At 38.3% G+C, this 23167-nt stretch overlaps 2 protein-coding genes across 2 annotated transcripts; both read right to left on the reverse strand.

Annotated features, from left to right (window-relative positions):
* Positions 1 to 1228: 1228 nt before the first annotated feature.
* Positions 1229 to 2878, reverse strand: LOC139890006 (uncharacterized). Its single transcript, XM_071872916.1, has 3 exons — positions 2467 to 2878; positions 2175 to 2415; positions 1229 to 2111 (listed from the first exon to the last, which is right to left on the reverse strand). Exons 1-3 carry the CDS (start codon positions 2876 to 2878, stop codon positions 1229 to 1231), a joined length of 1536 nt encoding a protein of 511 aa, XP_071729017.1.
* Positions 2879 to 5268: 2390 nt separating this feature from the next.
* Positions 5269 to 7602, reverse strand: LOC139866202 (2-Cys peroxiredoxin BAS1, chloroplastic-like). Its single transcript, XM_071854356.1, has 7 exons — positions 7338 to 7602; positions 6765 to 6836; positions 6496 to 6577; positions 6317 to 6396; positions 6043 to 6168; positions 5780 to 5893; positions 5269 to 5539 (listed from the first exon to the last, which is right to left on the reverse strand). The coding sequence occupies exons 1-7, from the start codon at positions 7530 to 7532 to the stop codon at positions 5423 to 5425; spliced, it is 786 nt and encodes a 261-aa protein (XP_071710457.1). The 5' UTR covers positions 7533 to 7602; the 3' UTR covers positions 5269 to 5422.
* Positions 7603 to 23167: the final 15565 nt, after the last annotated feature.

Genomic DNA, 23167 nt, shown 5'->3' on the forward strand with positions numbered 1-23167 from the left:
TGAAAATTGGAGAGAGGTTAGAGGACTCGCATACGGAGCCTTGGCCACTGACCACGCATCTTTTCGTTTTGCATAAAGGTCGTAGCAGCTGTCCGAAGTCAGCCTTTTGTTTCGATCTCTATTTTTTATGAAAACTTACTTTATCTTTTACGGATGATGATGACGATGATGATGTCTAGGACTTTACTTACGTACTTTTAAACCTTTTGGGACAATTTACTGACCTAGTAACCTTTGACTTAGGTTGAAGACCTTTCGGACCTACTTACTACCTGCATACTTTTCGTATCGACTTTTACTGCTTATTCACTGTGAGTTATAGCTTCCCTTTTTACTTTAACTATTTTGGAACTGAGAATACATGCGCTTTTTATATTTTACATACTAGACACGAGTACTTAAACTTTATATATGTGTGGTTGATATAACGGCACAAAGATTCCCCTTAGCACGGTAACTTTTAATCATTGGTTTTTGAACCGGTGAACGCGAATATTAGATATGGATCCATAGGGTTTGACATCCCCACTCGGGCTAGTCGCGCTAGCATTTAGCGGGTGTTTGATACTTCGTGGACATACGCACTCGTCAAGTGTACTTTTAAGGGGTATTACTATTACGTTAAGTTAGTTACCGGGTGCCCACGGATAAGCATATACTTTATCATACTGATTTGAAACGCTGGTTGAAGCACTGAAATCTCGTGGTCTACATTACATTACTGAATACAAACAAACTATAGCTCACCAACATTCGTGTTGACTTTTAAGCGTGTATTTCTCAGGTGCTTAGACGTTGTTGCTTCCGCTGTTAGACTTGCTGTCTTGGTGTTATAGACTTGCTGTTACAGACTCGCTGTGTTAGATTTCCGCTGCATAACTTAGAGATGTCTCAATCATGGAACTTTTATCTTGCATTCACAACTTATGTTATTTGAATAATGGCTTGTAACGACCTTTGTGTCACGTTATCTTTTGTAAAACGTTATCCTTTTTGAATGCAAAACTTGTTTTAAAACAGCATGTACTATTGTACCGTGTAATGGACCTGTTGTTGATGATTCGTATATGATGGTTTTGTACGGGGCGTCACACATATCTTCATATTCCTAAGTAAAAACATCAATGTTAGACGACAGTAACTTACGGAGCTTGGTCTTTACCTCCAGAGATAACTGTCGTCCAATTATAACTTGTTGTTCTGGAAACATCGGGTTGATGGATATCTTTTACCCTTGGGGACTTTCTTCGGTTGCTCCCAGGACGCATTCCCACAGTCTTTCGGTCGTTTCTTTAATAGCCATCACTACCTTGTTGCGATCATATGCTGAAGCGAGGGTGGCTATCCCTTGGGTCGTGTGGAACTTCACCAACTGATGTACGGTAGACAATATTATTCCCATTTTTCTCATCGCTACTCTTCCGAGTAGGCTGTTATGCTGAGATGTAGAATTGACTATGACAAAGTCTAATGTCTCAGTTCTTGTCATTGGTGGCTGCCCTATGGTGAAGTCAAAATTGATTTCACCGATCGGCCAACACCTTTCTCCCGAGAAACCAACCAAAGGTACCCTCAGAGGCATCAAATGAGCCTTAATGGACGGGTTGAGTTGTTCAGAGCAATATTCATACATTATATCGAACGAGCTGCCACAGTCAAGGTATACCCTATGTACCTCCCTATCGAAAATCAACCCATTTATGGTAACAGCTTGCTCAGACGAGGTGATGGTGTCTAGAGCTGGAAAGGAGATTTTTTCCCATTCTATTACTTCACAAGGCCTTTCTCTTTTATAGTATCTCCGAGAATCAATTGCGAAGTAGCTGTCAATGGCTAAGATTTCTTTTCCTATTTTAGGTTTTTTATCTTCAAGCATAAGATTGACGGTTTTTGGTGCCCTAGGGTTACGGATACCCTTCACCATGTGTGATAGCTTCCCTGAACGTACAACCTCTTCGATAGCGATCCTTAATTGGATACACTCGTCTATTTCATGTCTATAATCGTTATGGAAGTCACAAAACTTACTCGTGTCTTTTTGTTTGCCTTTGTTCGCCAGCTTCGGTGGAGCTTTGAAAGCTTGAGCAGCCTTCTCAGTGGAGAGGATCTCTCTTGGTGTTTTAATCAGTGTTACCCGTATTCTGGAGGTTTAATCCCTCCGATATGGGGCGTACCTATTCCTTTCTTCCCTCCTTCCGTGCCTTTCTTTACGGTGACCGAGCTTCTCTTTCCGGTTGGTAACTTGATGGTCTTCATACGCGAAGGTTCCGGCAGTTTTCTTAGCATCCAACCAAACGTAAGCTTTATCTAGTAGAGCTTCGTAGGTATCTGGAATTTCTCGACTAATATGTTCGATGAGGGATTGAGTTCTACATCCGTACAAAAGCCTCGATATACTTTGAGTTTCAGGTAGCCCTGGAATATGCTGGGTTTCGTCGGTATATCAGCTGAAAGATACCTTCGTACCTTCGTTATCCTTCTGTTTGATGTTGTGGGCATCGACGTGGTTCTTCTTGTGTCGCTTTTGATGGCTGAACTTTGACTTAAATAGGCGTTTCAAGTCATTGAAGATCGTAATGGAGTCTTTGGCGAGAGAGTCGAACCAGATTCTCGCGTCACTTTTGTGCATGTAGGAAAAAGCATGGCATGCTACATCCATCTCCCACTTCAACATCCTAGATGCTCCTTCAAATATATTCATGTAGTTATCAGGATCGTCTTTTCTTTCGTAATACCCTAAGTGAGAGGGTATTGTCATCCCACTTGGGAGTGGGTGATACTGGATATTTGATGTGAAATGTGTTTTCTGGTTTTTCCAAAAGATATCAACATTTGAGTTGACGTTGTCATGAGAGTTACCGTTCACACCGTTCTGCATAGAGATATTTTCTCCGTAGCTATTCCAAAACAGGGGACATATCCAATAGCCTCCATTCCAGGTTGGTTGTTGATATCCTAAAGGTAGGGACGTATTTTGTTGGTTCACCGTAGGGAATGTTCCCACCAAAGGCGGTGTAGAACTTATATGTGTTTTGGGGAAATAGTGGAACAGAACCTCCGAGAATGTATGGTGGCGTGACGGGGCCTCGAGAGTGGACTGGTGGGCGGATCTCCATGGCTCCGTTTAGTTGTTCGATGGGGGAGCCATTGAGATTGTGGGAGCTGTAGGTTGTAGGTTATACTTTGGCCGAGCTTCCACTTCTACTTCTTCATCAGACTCCTCACTTTCGTAAGTGGGGACTCGTCGACTCTGGAGGTGACCTTATTCTCATAATTTTTTTATGACTAGCCTGATATTGTCATAGTTGTTGAGTATGTATGTTTTGTCAATTATTGGTAGTGGTTCCGAATTGCTGTGATTCGTGGTTATAGTCATTGTGGGGGTGACGGGTGTTCGGGCATTTTCTTCAGCATAGGCTGATATCTGGCTATAGGGAGAACCCTGGTGGTGGATGATCAAAATCAACCATAGTGGTTTAGCGCTTTTCAAACAAAAGTGTGTGTTTGTATGTAGTGTCCCACGGATGGCGCCAATTGTTTGTGCACTTTTCGGGATCCTTATTGTTGGAATAAGGTGAGGTTGATTCGATCACTATGAATGATCAGTAAGGTGTGTGGAATGATGAAGTATGCTTGTTGGCGATTCCCCGAAGGTAGTGAGATGGTATATCATTTTACGCCACCAAGATACGGATATACATTTTTCTGTATCGTGTGTGTGATAAATATGGTATGAGTTGAGAGTGTGTTCATCCAGGGATCGTGTCTCCTGCTTTATAGAACATTTGTAGGGTTTCTTTCCAACTTTCAATGCTTTAATCGGTCTCCAATGTGGTCATAGAAGGATCCAATTGACTTTCTTTTCTGTCGACTGTGGAGATTCAGGGAGTCAGGAAAGCATTGATGGTTCATTCCTCTTTTATCACTTGGACGGTAATATTTGAAAGTGGTGATCCCGCTCATATTTTGCCTTTAGCCTAGGCAATTCTGTGACTCAACCTTGTATCTTTGATCTTGGTAAATGGGATACCTTTATGGATTACTATCTTCGGTTATCTCGCTTCGTACAGGTATGAGAGATGGGGTACACTATACAAAAGCAACCTACATTAACACAACAAAAATACAAATAGAAAGGAGGAGCAACCAAACCGCACCCGGCCTCGATCATGGTTCTTATATTGTCGGTGTAGTAAATGCTTATCAATACATGTTTTTTTTATCGGATTCACAGATGCTTCCCATAATACATTAGCATATAGTAACACATTCACCCATAATGTATTAATGTTCCACCTTTTCTTCAAATATTCGAGCATATAACAATAACACATATATTGTATATACACCCGTTCTTCTATTGTCACTTAATTATTACAAAGTCGATCAATAGTAATAGGCCATCAAGTCTTCCCAAGTGCAACAAGTAATACTAGCTTATTATGCTTCAATATTTATGTTTAGTATTTTACCAAACAATTTAATTCACGCTTTCGCTTCAATGTATTGTAATCCCGATCGAGGCTTTTCATCTTTTTGATGAAAAAGTTTATCATTTCATTTATTTAAATTTTAGTTTTTTGCCAATAAAAATAGGCCATTAAATGGTGATGGGAAAGCATTGGTGAATCCGATAAGCATTTACTTGCACATTTAATTTTTTTGAGAAAAAAGAGCATAAAATTAGGTAATCATGCGTTTTGTTGTAAATAACAGTTTGATATGAATAGCAATCACCAACAACGAGCAATTTAATTTGCAACACCCAGACCTCATGTTACATGCTTCTTAAAATCATGCAGCTTACTTAGAACCATCTCCAACGCGGCTTCATCAGGTCCTAGTGACGGTGATTTGGCGGTGGTGACGCCGGCTGACGCTGCTAACGCGGCATCACCAGTGACGATATGCATGAGTTAGTCAGTAGGGAAGATGGCGTTTGATTATATACGAGTACTTTCTAATCAGATTTTAATACGGATATATTTATATTATTAATATATATTTTTCCCACCCAATTTTCAATTATATTTTACCACATCAAAATAAAACCTTTTTACCACATCCATGTGAGGACTTCACGAAAGTGGTCTTATTATATTATTTTTTTCGATTTAAAACTATTAACCTTAAATTATTTTATGATTCTAAGTCTGTAAACTGTCACCTCTAAACTAAGCCTCCAGATCGCCAGCAGAATGCTACCAACAAATGCTTAAAATCTGACAGTTAAAATAAAAACCCAATTACAAATTTTGACCTCAGTAGTTGATCTTGATGTATTCAATAAACACACAACAGGTAACATATTCTTGTTCTGACAAGTTTACAAAAGCCAAAAAATGAAAATACTCCCAAAACTTAACTCATATTAAGTTAGCATCATGGGAAACAAAAATCGATGTCTACCAATCTTACAGAATTATATGGCTGCAAAGTATTCTTTGCTGAGTTTCGAATCGGGCTTCATTGTCTTCTCCCCTGGCTTCCATCCAGCTGGGCAAACCTCGTCTGGGTTATCTTGTACAAATTGCAATGCCTACAGTACAAACAGAGAAACACAATTTACTACACTAATTTACAAACAAAAAAAAACTTCATTGTATTAAGGCTACCATTTGTGGTCCATAATAAAGGTAATTATGGGCCAAGCCTTTCAAAACCAGACTATTTCGGCCTTGTACTAATATATGATTTGTTTCAACCTGAACCCATGTTGACCGATTACACAACCCACCCATTTTGCCACCTCTAGTCAACGAGCATAATGTCTGTTTACCTGAAGTGTTCGCAGTGTTTCATCAACGCTTCTACCGATTGCAAGGTTGTTGATTGTGGAGTGTTGGATAACACCTTCCTTGTCAATTATAAATAGCCCTCTCAATGCAATCCCCTAAAAATGGTCATGATTAAAATAACATTATAGTGAGAACACATTTTCTACACAAAATAAGTAGTAACTATGTTTTACGTTCATGTAATCTAACAAAGTTTGAGATAATAATCAAATGATGCAACAAGTAACGTAAAACAGATACGTACCTGGTCCTCGATCAAAACATTAAAAGCTTTTGAGATTGATTTTGTCACATCGGAGATCAGTGGGTAGTTAAGATCACCAAGACCACCAGACTTTCTATCTGTCTGAACCCATGCAAGATGGGAAAACTGCAAAAAAAGAAGAAAAAGAAATAAAATAATATAAAAATGATAGTCAAATACATTAAAATTTAAGAGTAAGTAGAACTGACTAAGGCTGCGATAAAACGAACTATTGAGTATTGAAAGTTTATATAACAGTGTAAGAAAAAATTACCACACTGTCTACAGAGACACCCAATACTTCAGTATTTATCTTTTCAAATTCTGCATATCGGTCACTGAATGCAGTGATTTCTACATTTAAAATATAAAACACAAATCAGCAAAATTTGTAGCAAATTATACGAAGTAAAAGAAAAGACTCTCATGTTTAGCGAACAATGTGCTACTCACCAGTTGGGCAAACAAAAGTGAAATCCAGAGGGTAGAAAAAGAGAATGACGTATTTCTTCCCAATGTAATCAGATAGCTTAACCTGCAATAAGAAATTTCTTTCAAAGTTACAACATTTATGAAAAAATCTTAGGTTATTGATTGTGATAATTTTTCTATATTTTAACAAGAATCACGAACAAGTTAACATGGAAATATACTCCATTCATGACAAATAAGTACATGTAAAAGTTTAATATAGTCCTAGAACACAGTGTATAGTCAGTTACATTGATGAACTCCTGATCAAAAACAGCCTCAGCTTCGAAATCTGGTGCCTTATTTCCGACTAGTGGCAATGCCTGAAAAGCGAAACATAACAAATTAAGAGATAGCTACCACGAATTATGTCAATAGAAATTAAAAAATAAATAAATAAATAAATAAATAAAATCTTATATTAATATTGATGAGGATTAGATTTCACAATCAAATGGCTCAAAAACGTATTGCAGTTCCCTTTTAGCTTAACATATCACCAAATTCACACCTTTTAGCTATCAAAATATGTTACCTTTTTTAATTAACTAAACTACAATAGAGTAAAATGTAAATATAGCATCAATATCAAAAATTTTGTCATTCAATAGGTAAACTACTGGTAATACTACATTGCATCTGATTATAAATGAACAATTTACATATTAATATACACAAATTTGTATAAATATGCAAAATCCGCGCCACATAACAACCTAAATCTACAAATCTGATATTAATAAACAAATTGTATAAGCTCATAATCACATTGCTGAGAGTGAATTCCATTAATATACAGAAAAATAAAAAAATGAAATACTTACAGCTTTGACGACGAATGAATTCCGGCGAGCGGATGAAGGGCGGATGGAGACGGCGGAGCGAAGGGATTTGGATTGAAAATTGAAAGAGGAAGAAGAGGAGAAACTTAGGGTTTGAGATTTGGGGGAGTTGAAAGATGAAGAAGACCTAGGATTTGGAGATGATGAAATAAGAGCAGCTGAAGAAGCCATTGCCATTTTGTTTATGGTTGTGGTGAGTGAGTGAGTGTGGGTTGTGGATTTGTTTTTAAGGTGATAGGAGGATAAGTCAAGATAGGGGTTTTGTGGGGGTTAGGTTAGGTTAGGTTAGGTTAGGTTAGGTGTGTTAAGGGTACCATGTATACTTCCACTTCAATTTGGGAATTGGAATTTTGAAGTGTTTTGGAATATATACGGGCATGATCAATGGGGAAGTAACCAATCGGAAGAAGCGGGGGAAGCAAATTTTTTTTTTCGTTTTTTTGGAATTATTTTTTCGGCATCAAGATCACACGAAAATATGAACATTTAGAAGAGACACTTCGTGATGAATGTTATTATTTAGGCGGAAAAACGATCGACAAAAATAACATTCAAGATAATATTGTTCGTGAAGAATATGAACGTTTTTTTTTCATGTTTTGTGAAGTAAAATTTAGCTCGATTTAGAGTTTAGGGTTTGGTGTTTTGGGTTTATTCCATAAACCCAAAACACCAAACCCTAAACCCTAAACTCTAAATCGTTCGTGTTAAAAACTCAATCTAAATCCTAAATCTAAACCCTAAATCTAAACCCTAAACCCTAAATTTCTAAACCCTAATATCTAAACCCTATAAACCCTAATATCTAAACCCTAATATCTAAACCCCAATAGCTAAAATCTCAACATACGCTCGAAAAACACGATAATTGTTATATATTACTTCTTTGAGCGTTTTTTCGCCAAAATAAAAACATTTATCACAAAGTGTCTCTACTAAATGTTCATATTTTCATCTCATCTATAATATTCGTGAACAAAGTTTTTTCAAAAAAACGAAAAAAGAAAAAAAAAAGTTTTTGCTTCCCCCCGATTGGTTACTTCCCTCTTGATCCTACCACTATATATATATATATATATATATATATATATATATATATATATATATATATATATATATATATATATATATATATATATATATATATATAATAATGTTAAAACTTGATTGTTTTTCTTCCATTGTTTGGTATATTTTTTAGCAAAAAAGAAATGGCAGCCACCAACATATTGAGTAAATATTTAAAATATGTAGCTAACATCAAACAAACGTGGCTAAATACTAAAACTTTAAATTTGAAGGCATCAAAGCCATTGTCAACAAAACAACGAAGCAATAGGAGAACGCCAAGGCTCATTGATTCGGCGAAAATTAGAGAATATAAACAACTCATTCACGTCCTTATTTGGTACATGACACAACCTTAATCACTGAAACCATTTAAAAAATAGCTAGCTAAAAACAAACATGGCTAAATACTAAACTCAATTTGATATTTGACACAACCTTCATCATGTTCATATTTTAATTCTAATTTACGTAAACTGTGGTACAATTTGATTAGTGCAATCTACTGTAGAAATTGGTTACTGTACGTGATATGATCCAATAATTATATTAATTTTGTATGCGTTTGTTTGCCTCTTAATGGAATGATTCAACGTTGAATGCTAAATCATTCAACATTTAGTATGTTTATTTATGACCTCTGAATCATATGGTGTTTAATGGTTCAAAATTCAATGGTGAATAATTCAGCGTTGAAACACTCTCTTGACCATTAAACGCCTAATTTTTTTGTAATATTTTTCTCAAATCATATCCAGAACGTTTAAACAACAAGTATATTGTATCATTTATTCATGTAACACGTTAATAAGGTAATTTTACTCAATTCATTTCGTTCATTTAAATTGATTATTAAACATATTTTTTCATTCACAACAAACTTTATTCAGAGACTCCGAATCATTCAGGTTCTGAACCATTCAGCGTTAAATCATTCAATTTTATCAAACGCACCCTTAGTCCACCATGTAATATATATGGTTATGGTGATGGTTTTGTAACTCGAGGGGTATTTTAGTCACACACACACAAAAAATTCTTGTGTTTTGTTATAAAAAAAAATGATAAAAAGGGTTTACATTAATTTGTAGTTTCAAATTTTTTTATTTTTACAACCGTATATTTCTTGAATTTTTCTAACGATAATCTATTATATATAAGCCCGTGATGTATTTTAGTTGCATTAATCTCTAACTATAATCGTTGTACTTGTCTTGACCAAAGTCCAAAACACATAGTATAAACTTCACCGAAATTTTTACTTATTTATATAATAAATAGGAATTTTTTGGTTGTTTCATTTTCAAATTCTTATTCAAATTTATTACGTAGTATTTTACACCTGTAAACAACAACAACACATGTTAAGTCCATTTTGAAGCTAACGGGAATCCCAAACTATGAAACAAGTTTTTAAGTTCTAAACCTTCTTATTATTGTATTAATAAATTGTTTTCCGAGAACCAATAAAATAAAATTGTCATGCTTTTTTCAATTTGAAAGACCTCTACGCGACGGACGCATTTATCATTGAGAATGTTCTTTTATATCTCAAAAAATAAACCTTTAACAATATAATATAAAATAAATGACATATAAGTACCCTAACCATTTAGAGACCTTCCTTGTATGATTTTGAATGTTGCTAATTTCGGCTAGGGGTTACAAGTATAAGTACAAACTCTAAAACCTTTAGCGGCGTTTGTTGCCGATTTATTATTTTTACTCCGGACGGAAGTCCGTGCAGACCCGAATCATGGTGAAGAAATTGTGGGGTGACTTAAGTCAATCTCCGGACCCAATGTGTTGGTCCGTCTAGCGTATTGTTGATATGGTCTTGAGTTCCAGAGAGTGAAGGTACTGTCTGAGAGATAAAGTGTGTTCTCTGACACAAGTCCGAGTGTTCAAAAAGTGATGGCCCATGTGTCATATTTATAAGCATCTTGGAGCCTCGGAATGTTAAGAGACATGTGTCATGCTATGATTGGTTAATCATCTCCGAAAAGTGCGTAACCGACTTACCACATGTATAATGCCTTGATGTATAGGGCTTATGCGTTGAACATAACATGCAGGGCTTACCGTGAGTGGCATGATATATACTTAATTGATATTTCTTGTCAGAAAACGCTGGACGTAGTATTGCTGAAAATGTTTTTTGCTCATATTCTTAAGCCTTACATATATATTTTTCAGGCTTCCATGAGCAATTATGTCCTTATTTTACAGATATATTTTTCAGGCTTCCATGAGCAATTATGTCCTTATTTAACGTGCAAACCATAAGGTGCACCATTAAATTCCCTCATTTTAATGGTTAGATTTTCAAAAATGCAATCATTAAACACCCAAGAATATGTTGTTCTTTTTATTCTTGTGAACAAAATACCCTTTCCGTCGTCTTTTTAAAAAAAAGCGAATAGATGTGCATTAATTATCTTTGATGGATGATTTGACATATTGCAACATGCTTCCCCCCTTTTTATTTCCGAGTTTTGAAAACTATTCAAGAAAACTTCGTTTTGATCTTGATCGTATACATGTTTGCATCTAATTATGCCCTTATTTTTAACCGAGCCTAATCACTACCCACATCTCTTCCACATAATTTTTTACAAATTCCTATTTAACTCTTCATGTATTCTTCACTGTCCATAAGTCTTTTACTCGACCGATAGGTTTCTTCGCGAATCTTCTTGCTAAATGTTAGTGTTCTTCATTACTCTTCTTCAATAATTTTAGTATACGGATAGTGGTTACAAGTATAAGTACAACTCTAAAATCCATAGTGGTGTGCATATTTCTGATTGACTGTTTTACGTTCGGACGAAAGTCCGTGTAGACTCAAATCACGAATAAGAAATCGTGGTGTAGTTTAAGTCAAATTTCCGAACCCAAACTATGTGCTGGCCTGTCTAGTGTATTGTTGCTATGATCTTGAGTTTTAGAGAGAGAAAGTATTGTGTGAGACAGAAAATGTGTTCTCTGTCACACGTCTAAGTGTCCAAAAGTGATGGCCAACTGTCATATTAATAGGCATCCGGGAGCTCTGTAATGTTCGGAGACACGAGCCATGCTATGATTGGTTAATCATGAAACGCCCTTATTTCGTAATTTTTTTTTTTTTAAAAAAAGAACTTCCAGGTGACACTAAACTTCCAGGTGATACCTTTGACCCGTTTGAAATAACCCATTTTACCACATGTAATGAAACGCCCTAAAACCAGACTTGCTTACAATTTTCATATTTGACCCAAATTGACACATGGCCCGTTTGATTCCAACACGACATCAGACATTACACAATACTTACAAATGCGGCAAAATGACACTTTATAGAAAACAAAATATTTTCAAGACTCCACTTCAAAGGAACAACCTTAAACGTTTCATTAAATATATAAGCATTCTATGACCCACACCATTGACGATTTAATCATACCGTACCACTTCACATTTTGCATTCTAAATCTAATCAACCTCAGTTATGCACTACTATCATTTTAATATTTTAATCTACAATGTTAATAAATCACTTTGACTTCTATAACTTTCACTACGAAATCGAATACAATTTGGCTTGCCCATATTCCAACAAAATGACCTCCAAACAAAATTTCATACCTTTTGACTCTAAACTTGAATGACACAATAAAACTGACAACATGACTACTGAAATGGCATTTTACGTTCAAGTGGTCTATATCTTCGCGAGGATGCAAAAATGGAATATCCACTTACCCTAGAGCATCTTCAAGCTAATCTCGAGCTACCATCAATTTCCTCCCACATGTCCGCAAACTTTCAAACCTATCAAAATATTCACACTATAACGAGTAAGCATTAAGCTTAGTGAGTACATAAAACGGATAAATCTACCATATAGCAATGCATATATAAATATATATAACATCACTTACCACCGCATACTACCATCTAGGTAATTGTATAACCTACGGATCTGTGGTCAAACTACCATCGAGGTAATTGTATAATACAGTTATCACCTGCACAAAATAAATGTAGTAACTGCACAAGGCTAATTATCCACCTACCGCATTGGGGACTCGTCCCGAAATCATATGCCATCACTTGCACGTATGCAACTAATGGCAAACGAACCCATTTACCTACGTATGTACTCACCTTGCATAGAGTTTCCAACAAAACGACACAAGAATATGCACTCCTCTAGCAACCTACAACATAAACATACATACATACATACTTTTATTACTCACCAAACTCACTTCTAACATCATGTCTTCGCTTCAACAAAAGAGGCGCGGCTTAACACCTCATTTCGTACAACTCTTCCTACTAAACTATTTCTTGACCCAAACCCATTTTGGCACTTCAAAAAGTTTTGACACAACTGACTACTAACATGAACCATAAATACATGAACTCCATAACTAACAACTAACAATACTTACATACATCAAGTATATAAATTTATCATCATTTTTACATAATGTTACTAGCAACTTCATTCTATATCTAGTTACCATATTTATAACACCAAGTTATAATTTACCCTTCATGATTCTTTCACATACATACATAGAACTTCAAGATTTTTGATTCATACAATAAACTCCAATTGTAACGACCATGGATTTTCCGACTTTATTTATTAATATTTATTATTAATACTTACGCTTTATTAAATGTATTTTTATACATTTACTTGTTATTGTATTTGACTTTACATGCCCGACTTGTCTTTGTGACACACGTACTTTTCACGAATAATATTTGGAATATTATTTACGTTCATGGTTAATTATTATTAATCATTTTTAATTAACTAATGTAACTAGTTAATTACTTGGGCTTGATTTAGTTAATTTGTTACATACTTGGACTTGGGCTTTTATTATTTGATATGGACTTGAAAGCCCACCTGTGACGCCCCGTACTAAATCATCATGTACGGACCATCATCAACAGGATCATTACAAGGTTAAGTATTATATGCGTTTTCAAAACAGAGTTTGCATTCATTAATAAAAGTGACGTCATAACATACGTCAATTGTTTTACAAATCAAAAGTATGCTTCTCTAAGTAGAAGCATTAAATAAGTGTACGTGACCATAATGGTCGTTACATAACATAAGTTCATAAGTAAAAAGTTTGAATGCAACATAAGTAGTCATGCGATAACAACTCTAGGCAGCGGGTTCTACAGCACGACTAGTAAGATAGCGGAAGCGACTTCAAGCACCTGAGAAAATACATGCTTAAAAAGGTCAACACAAAGGTTGGTGAGCTATAGTTTAAGTATAACAGTAACGTAAGTAGGCCACAAGATTTCAGTGCTACAACGAGCGTTTCAAAAGTATGTAAAAGTATATGCTTAACCGTGGGCACCCGGTAACTAACTTAACGTTTAATGTACCCCCTTAAAGTGCACTTGGCAAGTGCGTATAACCTCGAAGTATTAAACACTCGTTAAATGCTAGCGCTACTAGCCCGAGTGGGGATGTCAAACCCTATGGATCCATATCTAAGATTCGCGTTCACGGTTCAAAAACCAATGATTAAACGTTACCGAGCTAAAGGGAATGTTTCTGCCGTTATATAACCCACACATATATAAAGTTTAAGTACTCGTGCCTAGTATGTAAAACATAAAATCCGCATGTATTCTCAGTTCCCAAAATAAGTTAAAGTAAAAAGGGAATGCTATAACTCACAATGATTAGTAGTAATGGTAAGGTAGTAGTCGGAAAGTGGTGTGCAAGTAACGGTCCAAATGTCCTCAACCTAAGTCAAATAGCACTAAGTCAATAAGTCGTCTCAAAAGGTTTACAAGTACGTAATTAAGGTTATAAGGGTCATCATCAATCATCATTAAACAAAAGGTAACAAGTAAGACTCGTTTATGAAAGTCGTTTAAAACAAAGGCTGACTTCGGTCAGTCACCACGGCCTCTACCCTTACTGAATTAAGGTGAGACCAGTGGTCATGGCTCCGTCTATGAGTCCCTTAAGTGTGGTAAAATTTACAGAAGCAAACTCGTCTTGGTTTGACCGTGGCGACGGTCTAAGTGCGAGTAGGTCAGAAATTTCTGCACAACGTTAAAGGACATGGTAACGATCGGAGGGCCATAAATCCTAAACCGTAACTCGGATTAAGACGAGTCCTATATGAAAAGTTATCTACTCGAAAAGTTCTATCTAAAAATCAAGGTTAGAACAGCCCAGGTCTACTGGTCTGTTCCAGAAGCAGTAGGTCAGAAACTTTTGGACAGAATGCAGTGGGTTTTGGAGAGTTCCGGTTGTCTCGGTGCTTGATGTTCATCACGGTTCTCATTCTTGATGCGTATAGCTTCAAGTGTACAACTCGTTGATGTGTTAACATCATTTTGACCAAGGTTTGTCCATCATAACTCAAGTGCAAGTGTTGTAAGTGTTTGATGAACCAAGGTTACATGTAAGTTTATGAACAAGTTCATGAACACTAAGAAAAATCACAACCAAGTGTTGGATCCATGATACTTGCACCAAAGTGTAAGCTCTTGTTGGTTTCATGTCCTTGTTCAAATGTGTAGTAAGCAACTAAAAATAAGAAATAAAGAAAATGAATGATAAGCCTAAACCAACCATGAAGGTGGTATTCTAGTAACATACAACAAACAAGAACACAAGTAACAATTATAAAGATTATAAACTTTAAATCTTTTGAAACAAAATAAAGTAGAAAACTAACTAAATAAGGAAATGGTTCATAGTTGCTCATACTTTTAAAGATTCAACCCAAGTTGATCTTTAAGTGAAGTAACTTTAAAGTTACTTCAAGAACTTACAAGTAATGAGTTTCTACAACTATGAACTTTAAATCTTTGAAACAAAATATGTAGAACATAACTAGATAGCTTATGTTCTTGATGTTCTTGTAAAATACAAGATATAAATGGAGAATCAAACTAAAAAGTTTGTTCTTGTAACATGAAAGTAAGTAAGTAAACAACTTAGTAATCTACAAGTAATTAACTTTAAACAAGAACAAGTAACAAAAGTTTAGACAACAAGGATTGATGATGATTAAAGGGCACTTAGGCCACGGTTTTGTTTAAGCAAGAAAGGAAGAAAAGTCTTTAACTTACTTGCAAGAACAAAGAACCTTGAGAGAAAAAAAGAAGAAAGATATTTGCTAGTAATGTGTGGGTGTTTTGAAATGAGAGAGTATGGAGTAAAATGAAATGAAGATTTTTGAAACCAAACTCTCCTAAAGGGAGAGCTTGGCCGACGGTTGGGATAGGAAAGGGGGGGAGGGTTTAGTCCCTTGGTTATTTGCCTACAAAGCTTACAAAAGTTGGATTAAGAGTGGTGTTTCATGGGAATTATAAGGCAACAAGATTCTAAATATACAAACTAGCTAGTTAATGTTGTAAGTATTACTTACATTATGAAAGACATGGGCTAATAAACCCATTTAAGATGTAGGGTGGGCTTGTGAGTCTTATTCATGAGTCCATTAAACTAATTAAAGCCCAAGTTCAATAAATCTCTAGTTAAACCAAATAAAGCCCAAGTAATTAATCTATCACCTTAGTTAATTAAAATGATTAATAAAATTAATCATGAATGTAAATAATATCTTAAAATATTATTCGTGCAAGTTCCGGGTGTCACAAAGACGTTTCGGGCATTTAAAGTTCAAGTACGGGCAATTAAAGCAACATGTAAATGTAATAACATACATTCGTTTAATCAAGCGTATTAATAATAATAATTATTAATAAATAACGTAGGAAAAACCAGGGTCGTTACATTACCCACCTGTTAAAGAAAATTTCGTCCCGAAATTTAAGCTGAAGTAGATGGAGGAGTCGGGAAAAGGTGAGGATACTTTCGCATCATTTGATCCTCTCGCTCCCAAGTAAACTCAGGTCCTCGTTTGGCATTCCATCGTACTCGAACGATCGGAATCTTGTTGCGTTTCAAAGTTTTGATCTCACGATCCATAATCTCAACAGGTTCCTCCACAAAGTGGAGTTTGTCATCGATAGTAAGTTCTTCCAATGGTATGATGAGTTCGGGTGCAGCAAGACACTTCTTCAAGTTTGACACATGGAAGGTAGGATGAACTGAGCTCAATTGTGCTGGTAGATCCAAACGGTATGCAACTGGTCCAACACGTTCCAAGATCTCGAATGGACCAATGTATCGTGGGTTCAACTTTCCACGTTTTCCAAAACGGATCACACCTTTCCAAGGTGCAACCTTCAACATTACACGATCACCAACATTAAATTCAAAGTCTTTCCGTTTAAGATCGGCATAGCTCTTTTGGCGATCACGGGCAGTCTTAAGTCTAGCTTGGATCTGAGCAATCTTCTCCGTGGTTTCGTGAACTACCTCGGGTCCGGTGATTTGCTTTTCACCTACTTCGGCCCAACAAATAGGAGATCGGCACTTACGACCATACAATGCTTCGAAAGGTGCAGCATTAATGCTTGAGTGATAACTGTTGTTGTACGAGAATTCGGCGAGTGGCAAATGCCTTTCCCAGGCCTTTCCAAAATCAATTACACATGCACGCAGCATGTCTTCCAAGGTCTGAATCGTTCGTTCACTTTGCCCGTCAGTCTGAGGATGATAAGCAGTACTCATGTCAAGACGAGTTCCCATGGCTTCTTGCAAAGAACGCCAAAATCTGGAAGCAAAACGGGGATCGCGATCGGAGATGATTGATAAAGGTACACCATGACGAGATACAACCTCTTTGATGTACAGCTGAGCAAGTCTTTCCATTGTATCAGTTTCCTTCATCGCTAGGAAGTGTGCAGATTTGGTGAGGCGGTCAACAATAACCCAAATAGTATCGCATCCGCCCACCGTCTTCGGCAGCTTAGTAATGAAATCCATGGTGATCCTTTCCCACTTCCATTGTGGGATTTCCGGCTGTTGAAGTAACCCAGAAGGTCTCTGATGTTCGGCTTTAACCTTCGAGCAAGTCAAACACTTACCAACATAAGTCGCAACGTCCTTCTTAAGATTCGGCCACCAATACTGTTCTTTAAGGTCGTGGTACATCTTACCTGCACCGGGGTGAATCGAATATCTCGATTTGTGTGCTTCATCAAGTATCAGGCTTCGTAGATCTCCATAGTAAGGTACCCAAATTCTTCCGGCATAACATCGAAGTCCAGACTCTCTAACCTCGAATCGAGAGACAAGTATGTTCAAATGCTCGTGAGATATGTTCTCCTCCTTGAGAGCCTCAACTTGGGCTACTCTGATCTGGTTGTTGAGGTTCGAATGGATGGTGATGTTCAGAGCCCTAACACGGAGAGGTGCCGTCCTCTCCTTTCGGCTTAAAGCGTCAGCTACAACATTGGCCTTGCCAGGGTGATAACGGAGTTCACAATCGTAGTCGTTGAGCGTCTCGATCCATCGACGCTGTCTCATATTCAATTGCTTCTGATCGAAGATGTGCTGGAGACTCTTGTGATCGGTGAAGATAGTGCTCTTAGTTCCATACAAATAATGTCTCCACAATTTGAGTGCAAAGACAACGGCTCCAAGTTCAAGATCATGTGTAGCGTAGTTCCGCTCGTGAATCTTCAATTGGCGGGAGGCATAGGCAATAACCTTTGATCGTTGCATCAATACACAACCAAAACCACTCTTCGATGCATCGCAATAAACAACAAAGTCGTCACTGCCTTCAGGAAGTGATAGGATAGGTGCGGAGGTTAACTTCTTCTTCAAAATTTGGAATGCTGATTCTTGTGTGGGTTCCCAAATGAACTTCTTGCCCTTGTGAGTCAGTGCGGTCAAAGGACGCGCAATCAGAGAAAATCCTTCGATAAACCTTCGATAATAACCGGCGAGACCTAGAAATTGGCGAATATGCGTTGGAGTAGTGGGGGTCTCCCACTTGCTGATGGCTTCAATCTTGGCGGGATCAACTTTGATACCCTGGTCGCTCACAACATGACCCAAAAACTGTACTTCCTTCAACCAAAATTCGCACTTGGAGAATTTGGCGTAAAGTTGCTCTTGTCTTAAGAGTTCAAGCACTAATCGGAGGTGTTGCTCATGTTCTTCTTCGCTCTTAGAGTAGATGAGGATATCATCTATGAAGACGATAACAAACTTATCCAAGTAAGGCTTGCAGACACGATTCATGAGATCCATGAACACGGCAGGTGCATTTGTCAAACCGAATGGCATCACGAGGAACTCATAATGACCATAACGGGTCCTGAATGCAGTTTTCATCACGTCACTTTCCTTCACCCTCAGCTGGTGATATCCGGATCGCAAATCGATCTTTGAATAAATGCTCGATCCTTGTAGTTGATCAAAAAGATCATCAATTCGTGGGAGAGGATATCGATTCTTGATAGTCAATTTGTTGAGTTCACGGTAGTCGATGCACATACGGAAGGATCCATCCTTCTTCTTTACAAACAACACAGGTGCGCCCCAAGGTGAGAAGCTTGGTTGGATAAACCCTCGATCTAATAGCTCTTGTAGTTGACTCTGTAATTCTTGCATCTCGGAAGGTGCGAGTCTATAAGGTGCGCGAGCTACAGGTGCAGCTCCTGGCACTAAGTCAATCTGAAACTCTACTGCTCTCTGCGGTGGTAATCCAGGCAATTCCTCTGGGAAGACATCAGAAAATTTGTTCACAATTCGAACGTCGTTCACGTTCTTCATCTCAGTTTCTACCGCTTTCACATGTGCTAGGACAGCAAAGCGTCCCTTCTTCATAATCTTTTGCGCTTTCACGCAACTAATGAGGTTCAACTTCGAGGTACATCTCTCTCCATAGATAACCAGTGGTTCGCCATCTCCTTGTGGTATGCGAAGTGCTTTATCTCCACAGATAACATCGGCCTTTATCTTGCTCAACCAATCCATACCGACGATCACGTCAAAACTTCCCAGTTTGATAGGTATCAAATCAATTTCGAAATCTGCACCAGCTATGTTGATAATAGCTCCACGACTAATATGGTCAACCTTTTCAAGTTTTCCATTGGCGACCTCGACAAGCATACTTTCCTTCAAAGGAACTAACGACCAATCTAACTTATCACAAAAATGTCTACACACATAGCTCCTATCGGCACCAGTATCAAATAGGACAGAAGCTAAAAGATTGTTGATCTTGAATATACCTGTCACCAAGTCGGGGTTGTCGCGAGCGTCCCTTGCATTAACATTGAAGGCTCTAGCACGTGGTGGTCCGCCATCCTTACGCTTGTTAGGACACTCGTTTCTGAAATGGCCCGTCTTTCCACATTCATAACACTTCTTAGGCCCATTGTTGTTGTGGTTTGGCTTCACATTCAAAGTGGTAACCTTGCAATCCTTGCCAACATGTCCAGATCGTTGGCACTTCTCACAGATAACATTGCAATACCCAGTGTGGTGCTTGTAGCACCTATTGCATTGTGGTAAGGTTCCTTTGTAGTTCGGATTGGTGCGGTTGTTGTTGTTGGGGTTGGTGTTGTTGTTGTGCATGTTGTTGTTTTGCCTGAACCCTTCATGTCGTTTTGCCGGGTTTTGATCATAGTTCCTACCCCTGTTGTTGTTGTGGTTGTTGTCCCATTTCCTCTTTTCACCACTAACAGTTTCAAACTTAGCCTTCTCCGGCTCGTCAAGGATGATTTAATTCAAGAGAGTATGCGCCATGCGCATTGCTTCGGGAACACTTGGCGGCTTGGATGAGGTAACATTACCCTTGATGGACTTAGGAAGTCCCGAGAAGTATTTCTCCAAACGCTTAAATTCGGGGGTGACCATGGTTGGACACATAAGAGCCAATTCCAAAAACCTACGGTTGTAGTTGTTAAGGTCGTTCCCTACGGTTTTCAATTGCATAAATTCGATTTCCATCTTTTGAATCTCGGTTCTTGGACAATATTCCTCGATCATAGCACATTTAAATTCTTCCCAAGGCGTAGCATACGCCTCATCAATTCCTTTCGCTTGGGCCATGGTATTCCACCATGTGAGCGCGCCATCAGACAGCGTGCAAGATGCAAATTTCGTTTTGTTAGCCTCAGAACAATTGCTAACCCTGAATACCGATTCCAACTTTTCGAACCATCGGGTGAGACCGACGGGTCCCTCAGTGCCACTGAAGTAGTGTGGCTTGCAGTTTTGAAATTCCTTGTAAGTACACCCATCTCGAACGACAGGTGGATTGACAGGCGGTGGTGGTGGAACTTGGGGTTGTCTTTCAGCTAGTGCAGCAGCGACTCGCTCGTTAATCATTTCCTCAATTTGTGCCGCGGTAGGGATAGATCTCCCGTTGGCCATGATGTTCTATACAAACATTTTGACTCAAGTCAAAATCCATTATGCAAATAATAATAGTACATTATATAACAACCAACATGAAAACAGCACAACACATGTTGATTAAATAACGCAAGCAGATATAAGTATCACAAAACCATGAGATGATAACGTAAATAGAACACTTGCGCAAAAAGTAAGCAACACAAATTCCATTCATTAATGATAATAGGTTCATACATTACAATAAGTTCGTACATTACATAAGTGAAATATGAAATTACAAAAGAAATTACAATACAGAATCTAGTACTAAGTCCTACGGCGATGGTGGGTACAAGATGTCCAAAACATGAGTCATCTGCTCCTCGAGCTCAGTAACTCGAGTCTGGAGAATCTCAATCTCCCGCCTTATTTCCTCATTAGAGGAAGATGGTGGGGCAGGTGGTGCTGGCGGTGCAGGTGGAGCCGGTGGTGCTGAAGTAGATGGTCCGGCTCTGGGTGGAGACGGTAATATCTGTGGATCGGCGGGGTACGGCACCAGCCGTTTACGTGCAGTGATCCTACGACGCCGACCATAAGCGTCAGTGACAGTACGACCAGGAATTATGCCAGCGAAGCGATACCGCTTCTTCGGCGGGGTAGAAGGTGCCTGAATCGGTCGGTCAGCGGGATCCTCCTCATCACTGGAGTCGTCAGATGAGGTGTCGTCTGAAGAAGCATCGGTGGAAGAACCGTCGTCTGAATCATGCGGTGGTGGCGCGGGTGGCTCAACATATCCGAAAGCGGCCAACATCTGTCGGTGTCGGCCTGGCGTAATCACGGCTAAGCGTCCGTCGGCAGTGCGTCGGCAAGGTGTGCGCCAGTGATTACGGAAGGGACCTTCCCCGAACTCTGCGGGGATCTCCATGCCACCAATGCGAGCCAGTTGCCTCAGGGGTCTGGAAGAAGACGCCGGGATAGGCACACTAGAGCTAGCTCCAGAACTAGAGGCGCCGGGGTCGCCAGTGGGTGTCGGGGCCGGAATGTCAGCAGCAGCAGCAGCAGCAACAGGTGCAGCAGTGGGAGGAACAACGGGGCCTGAGCCGCTCGGGATGTCAGTAGGTGGAACGTCCGACATCTGAACAAGGAAAAATAAATTTTCCATGTCAGTATGTCATAAAGCAAGCAAATAATAGGCCAACAGTTTATATCATGTATAACAATAAGTAGCATGGCAATATCAGTAATCGTATGAAACTAGCATGCAATCGAAGGCAAGTAATAGCATGCAGTAGTGAAATCACGTAGTAGCATACGGCATATAGCAGTAACAGTAAGCAGCAGCATGCAGTAAGTTCAGCGGAAACAAGTAAACTAACAAGTTGTAGATTAGCCCTATTAGTGAATCCTACTCGGGTCGGTCTTAGACTCACTAATGCATCCTAATTCCCTACAACCAATGCTCTGATACCAAATGTGACGCCCCGTACTAAATCATCATGTACGGACCATCATCAACAGGATCATTACAAGGTTAAGTACTATATGCGTTTTCAAAACAGAGTTTGCATTCATTAATAAAAGTGACGTCATAACATACGTCAATTGTTTTACAAATCAAAAGTATGCTTCGCTAAGTAGAAGCATTAAATAAGTGTACGTGACCATAATGGTCGTTACATAACATAAGTTCATAAGTAAAAAGTTTGAATGCAACATAAGTAGTCATGCGATAACAACTCTAGGCAGCGGGTTCTACAGCACGACTAGTAAGATAGCGGAAGCGACTTCAAGCACCTGAGAAAATACATGCTTAAAAAGGTCAACACAAAGGTTGGTGAGCTATAGTTTAAGTATAACAGTAACGTAAGTAGGCCACAAGATTTCAGTGCTACAACGAGCGTTTCAAAAGTATGTAAAAGTATATGCTTAACCGTGGGCACCCGGTAACTAACTTAACGTTTAATGTACCCCCTTAAAGTGCACTTGGCAAGTGCGTATAACCTCGAAGTATTAAACACTCGTTAAATGCTAGCGCTACTAGCCCGAGTGGGGATGTCAAACCCTATGGATCCATATCTAAGATTCGCGTTCACGGTTCAAAAACCAATGATTAAACGTTACCGAGCTAAAGGGAATGTTTCTGCCGTTATATAACCCACACATATATAAAGTTTAAGTACTCGTGCCTAGTATGTAAAACATAAAATCCGCATGTATTCTCAGTTCCCAAAATAAGTTAAAGTAAAAAGGGAATGCTATAACTCACAATGATTAGTAGTAATGGTAAGGTAGTAGTCGGAAAGTGGTGTGCAAGTAACGGTCCAAACGTCCTCAACCTAAGTCAAATAGCACTAAGTCAATAAGTCGTCTCAAAAGGTTTACAAGTACGTAATTAAGGTCATAAGGGTCATCATCAATCATCATTAAACAAAAGGTAACAAGTAAGACTCGTTTATGAAAGTCGTTTAAAACAAAGGCTGACTTCGGTCAG

The sequence above is a fragment of the Rutidosis leptorrhynchoides genome, chromosome 1 (genome assembly GCF_046630445.1).
Source record: "Rutidosis leptorrhynchoides isolate AG116_Rl617_1_P2 chromosome 1, CSIRO_AGI_Rlap_v1, whole genome shotgun sequence".
In the NCBI taxonomy this organism is placed as follows: Eukaryota; Viridiplantae; Streptophyta; class Magnoliopsida; order Asterales; family Asteraceae; genus Rutidosis; species Rutidosis leptorrhynchoides.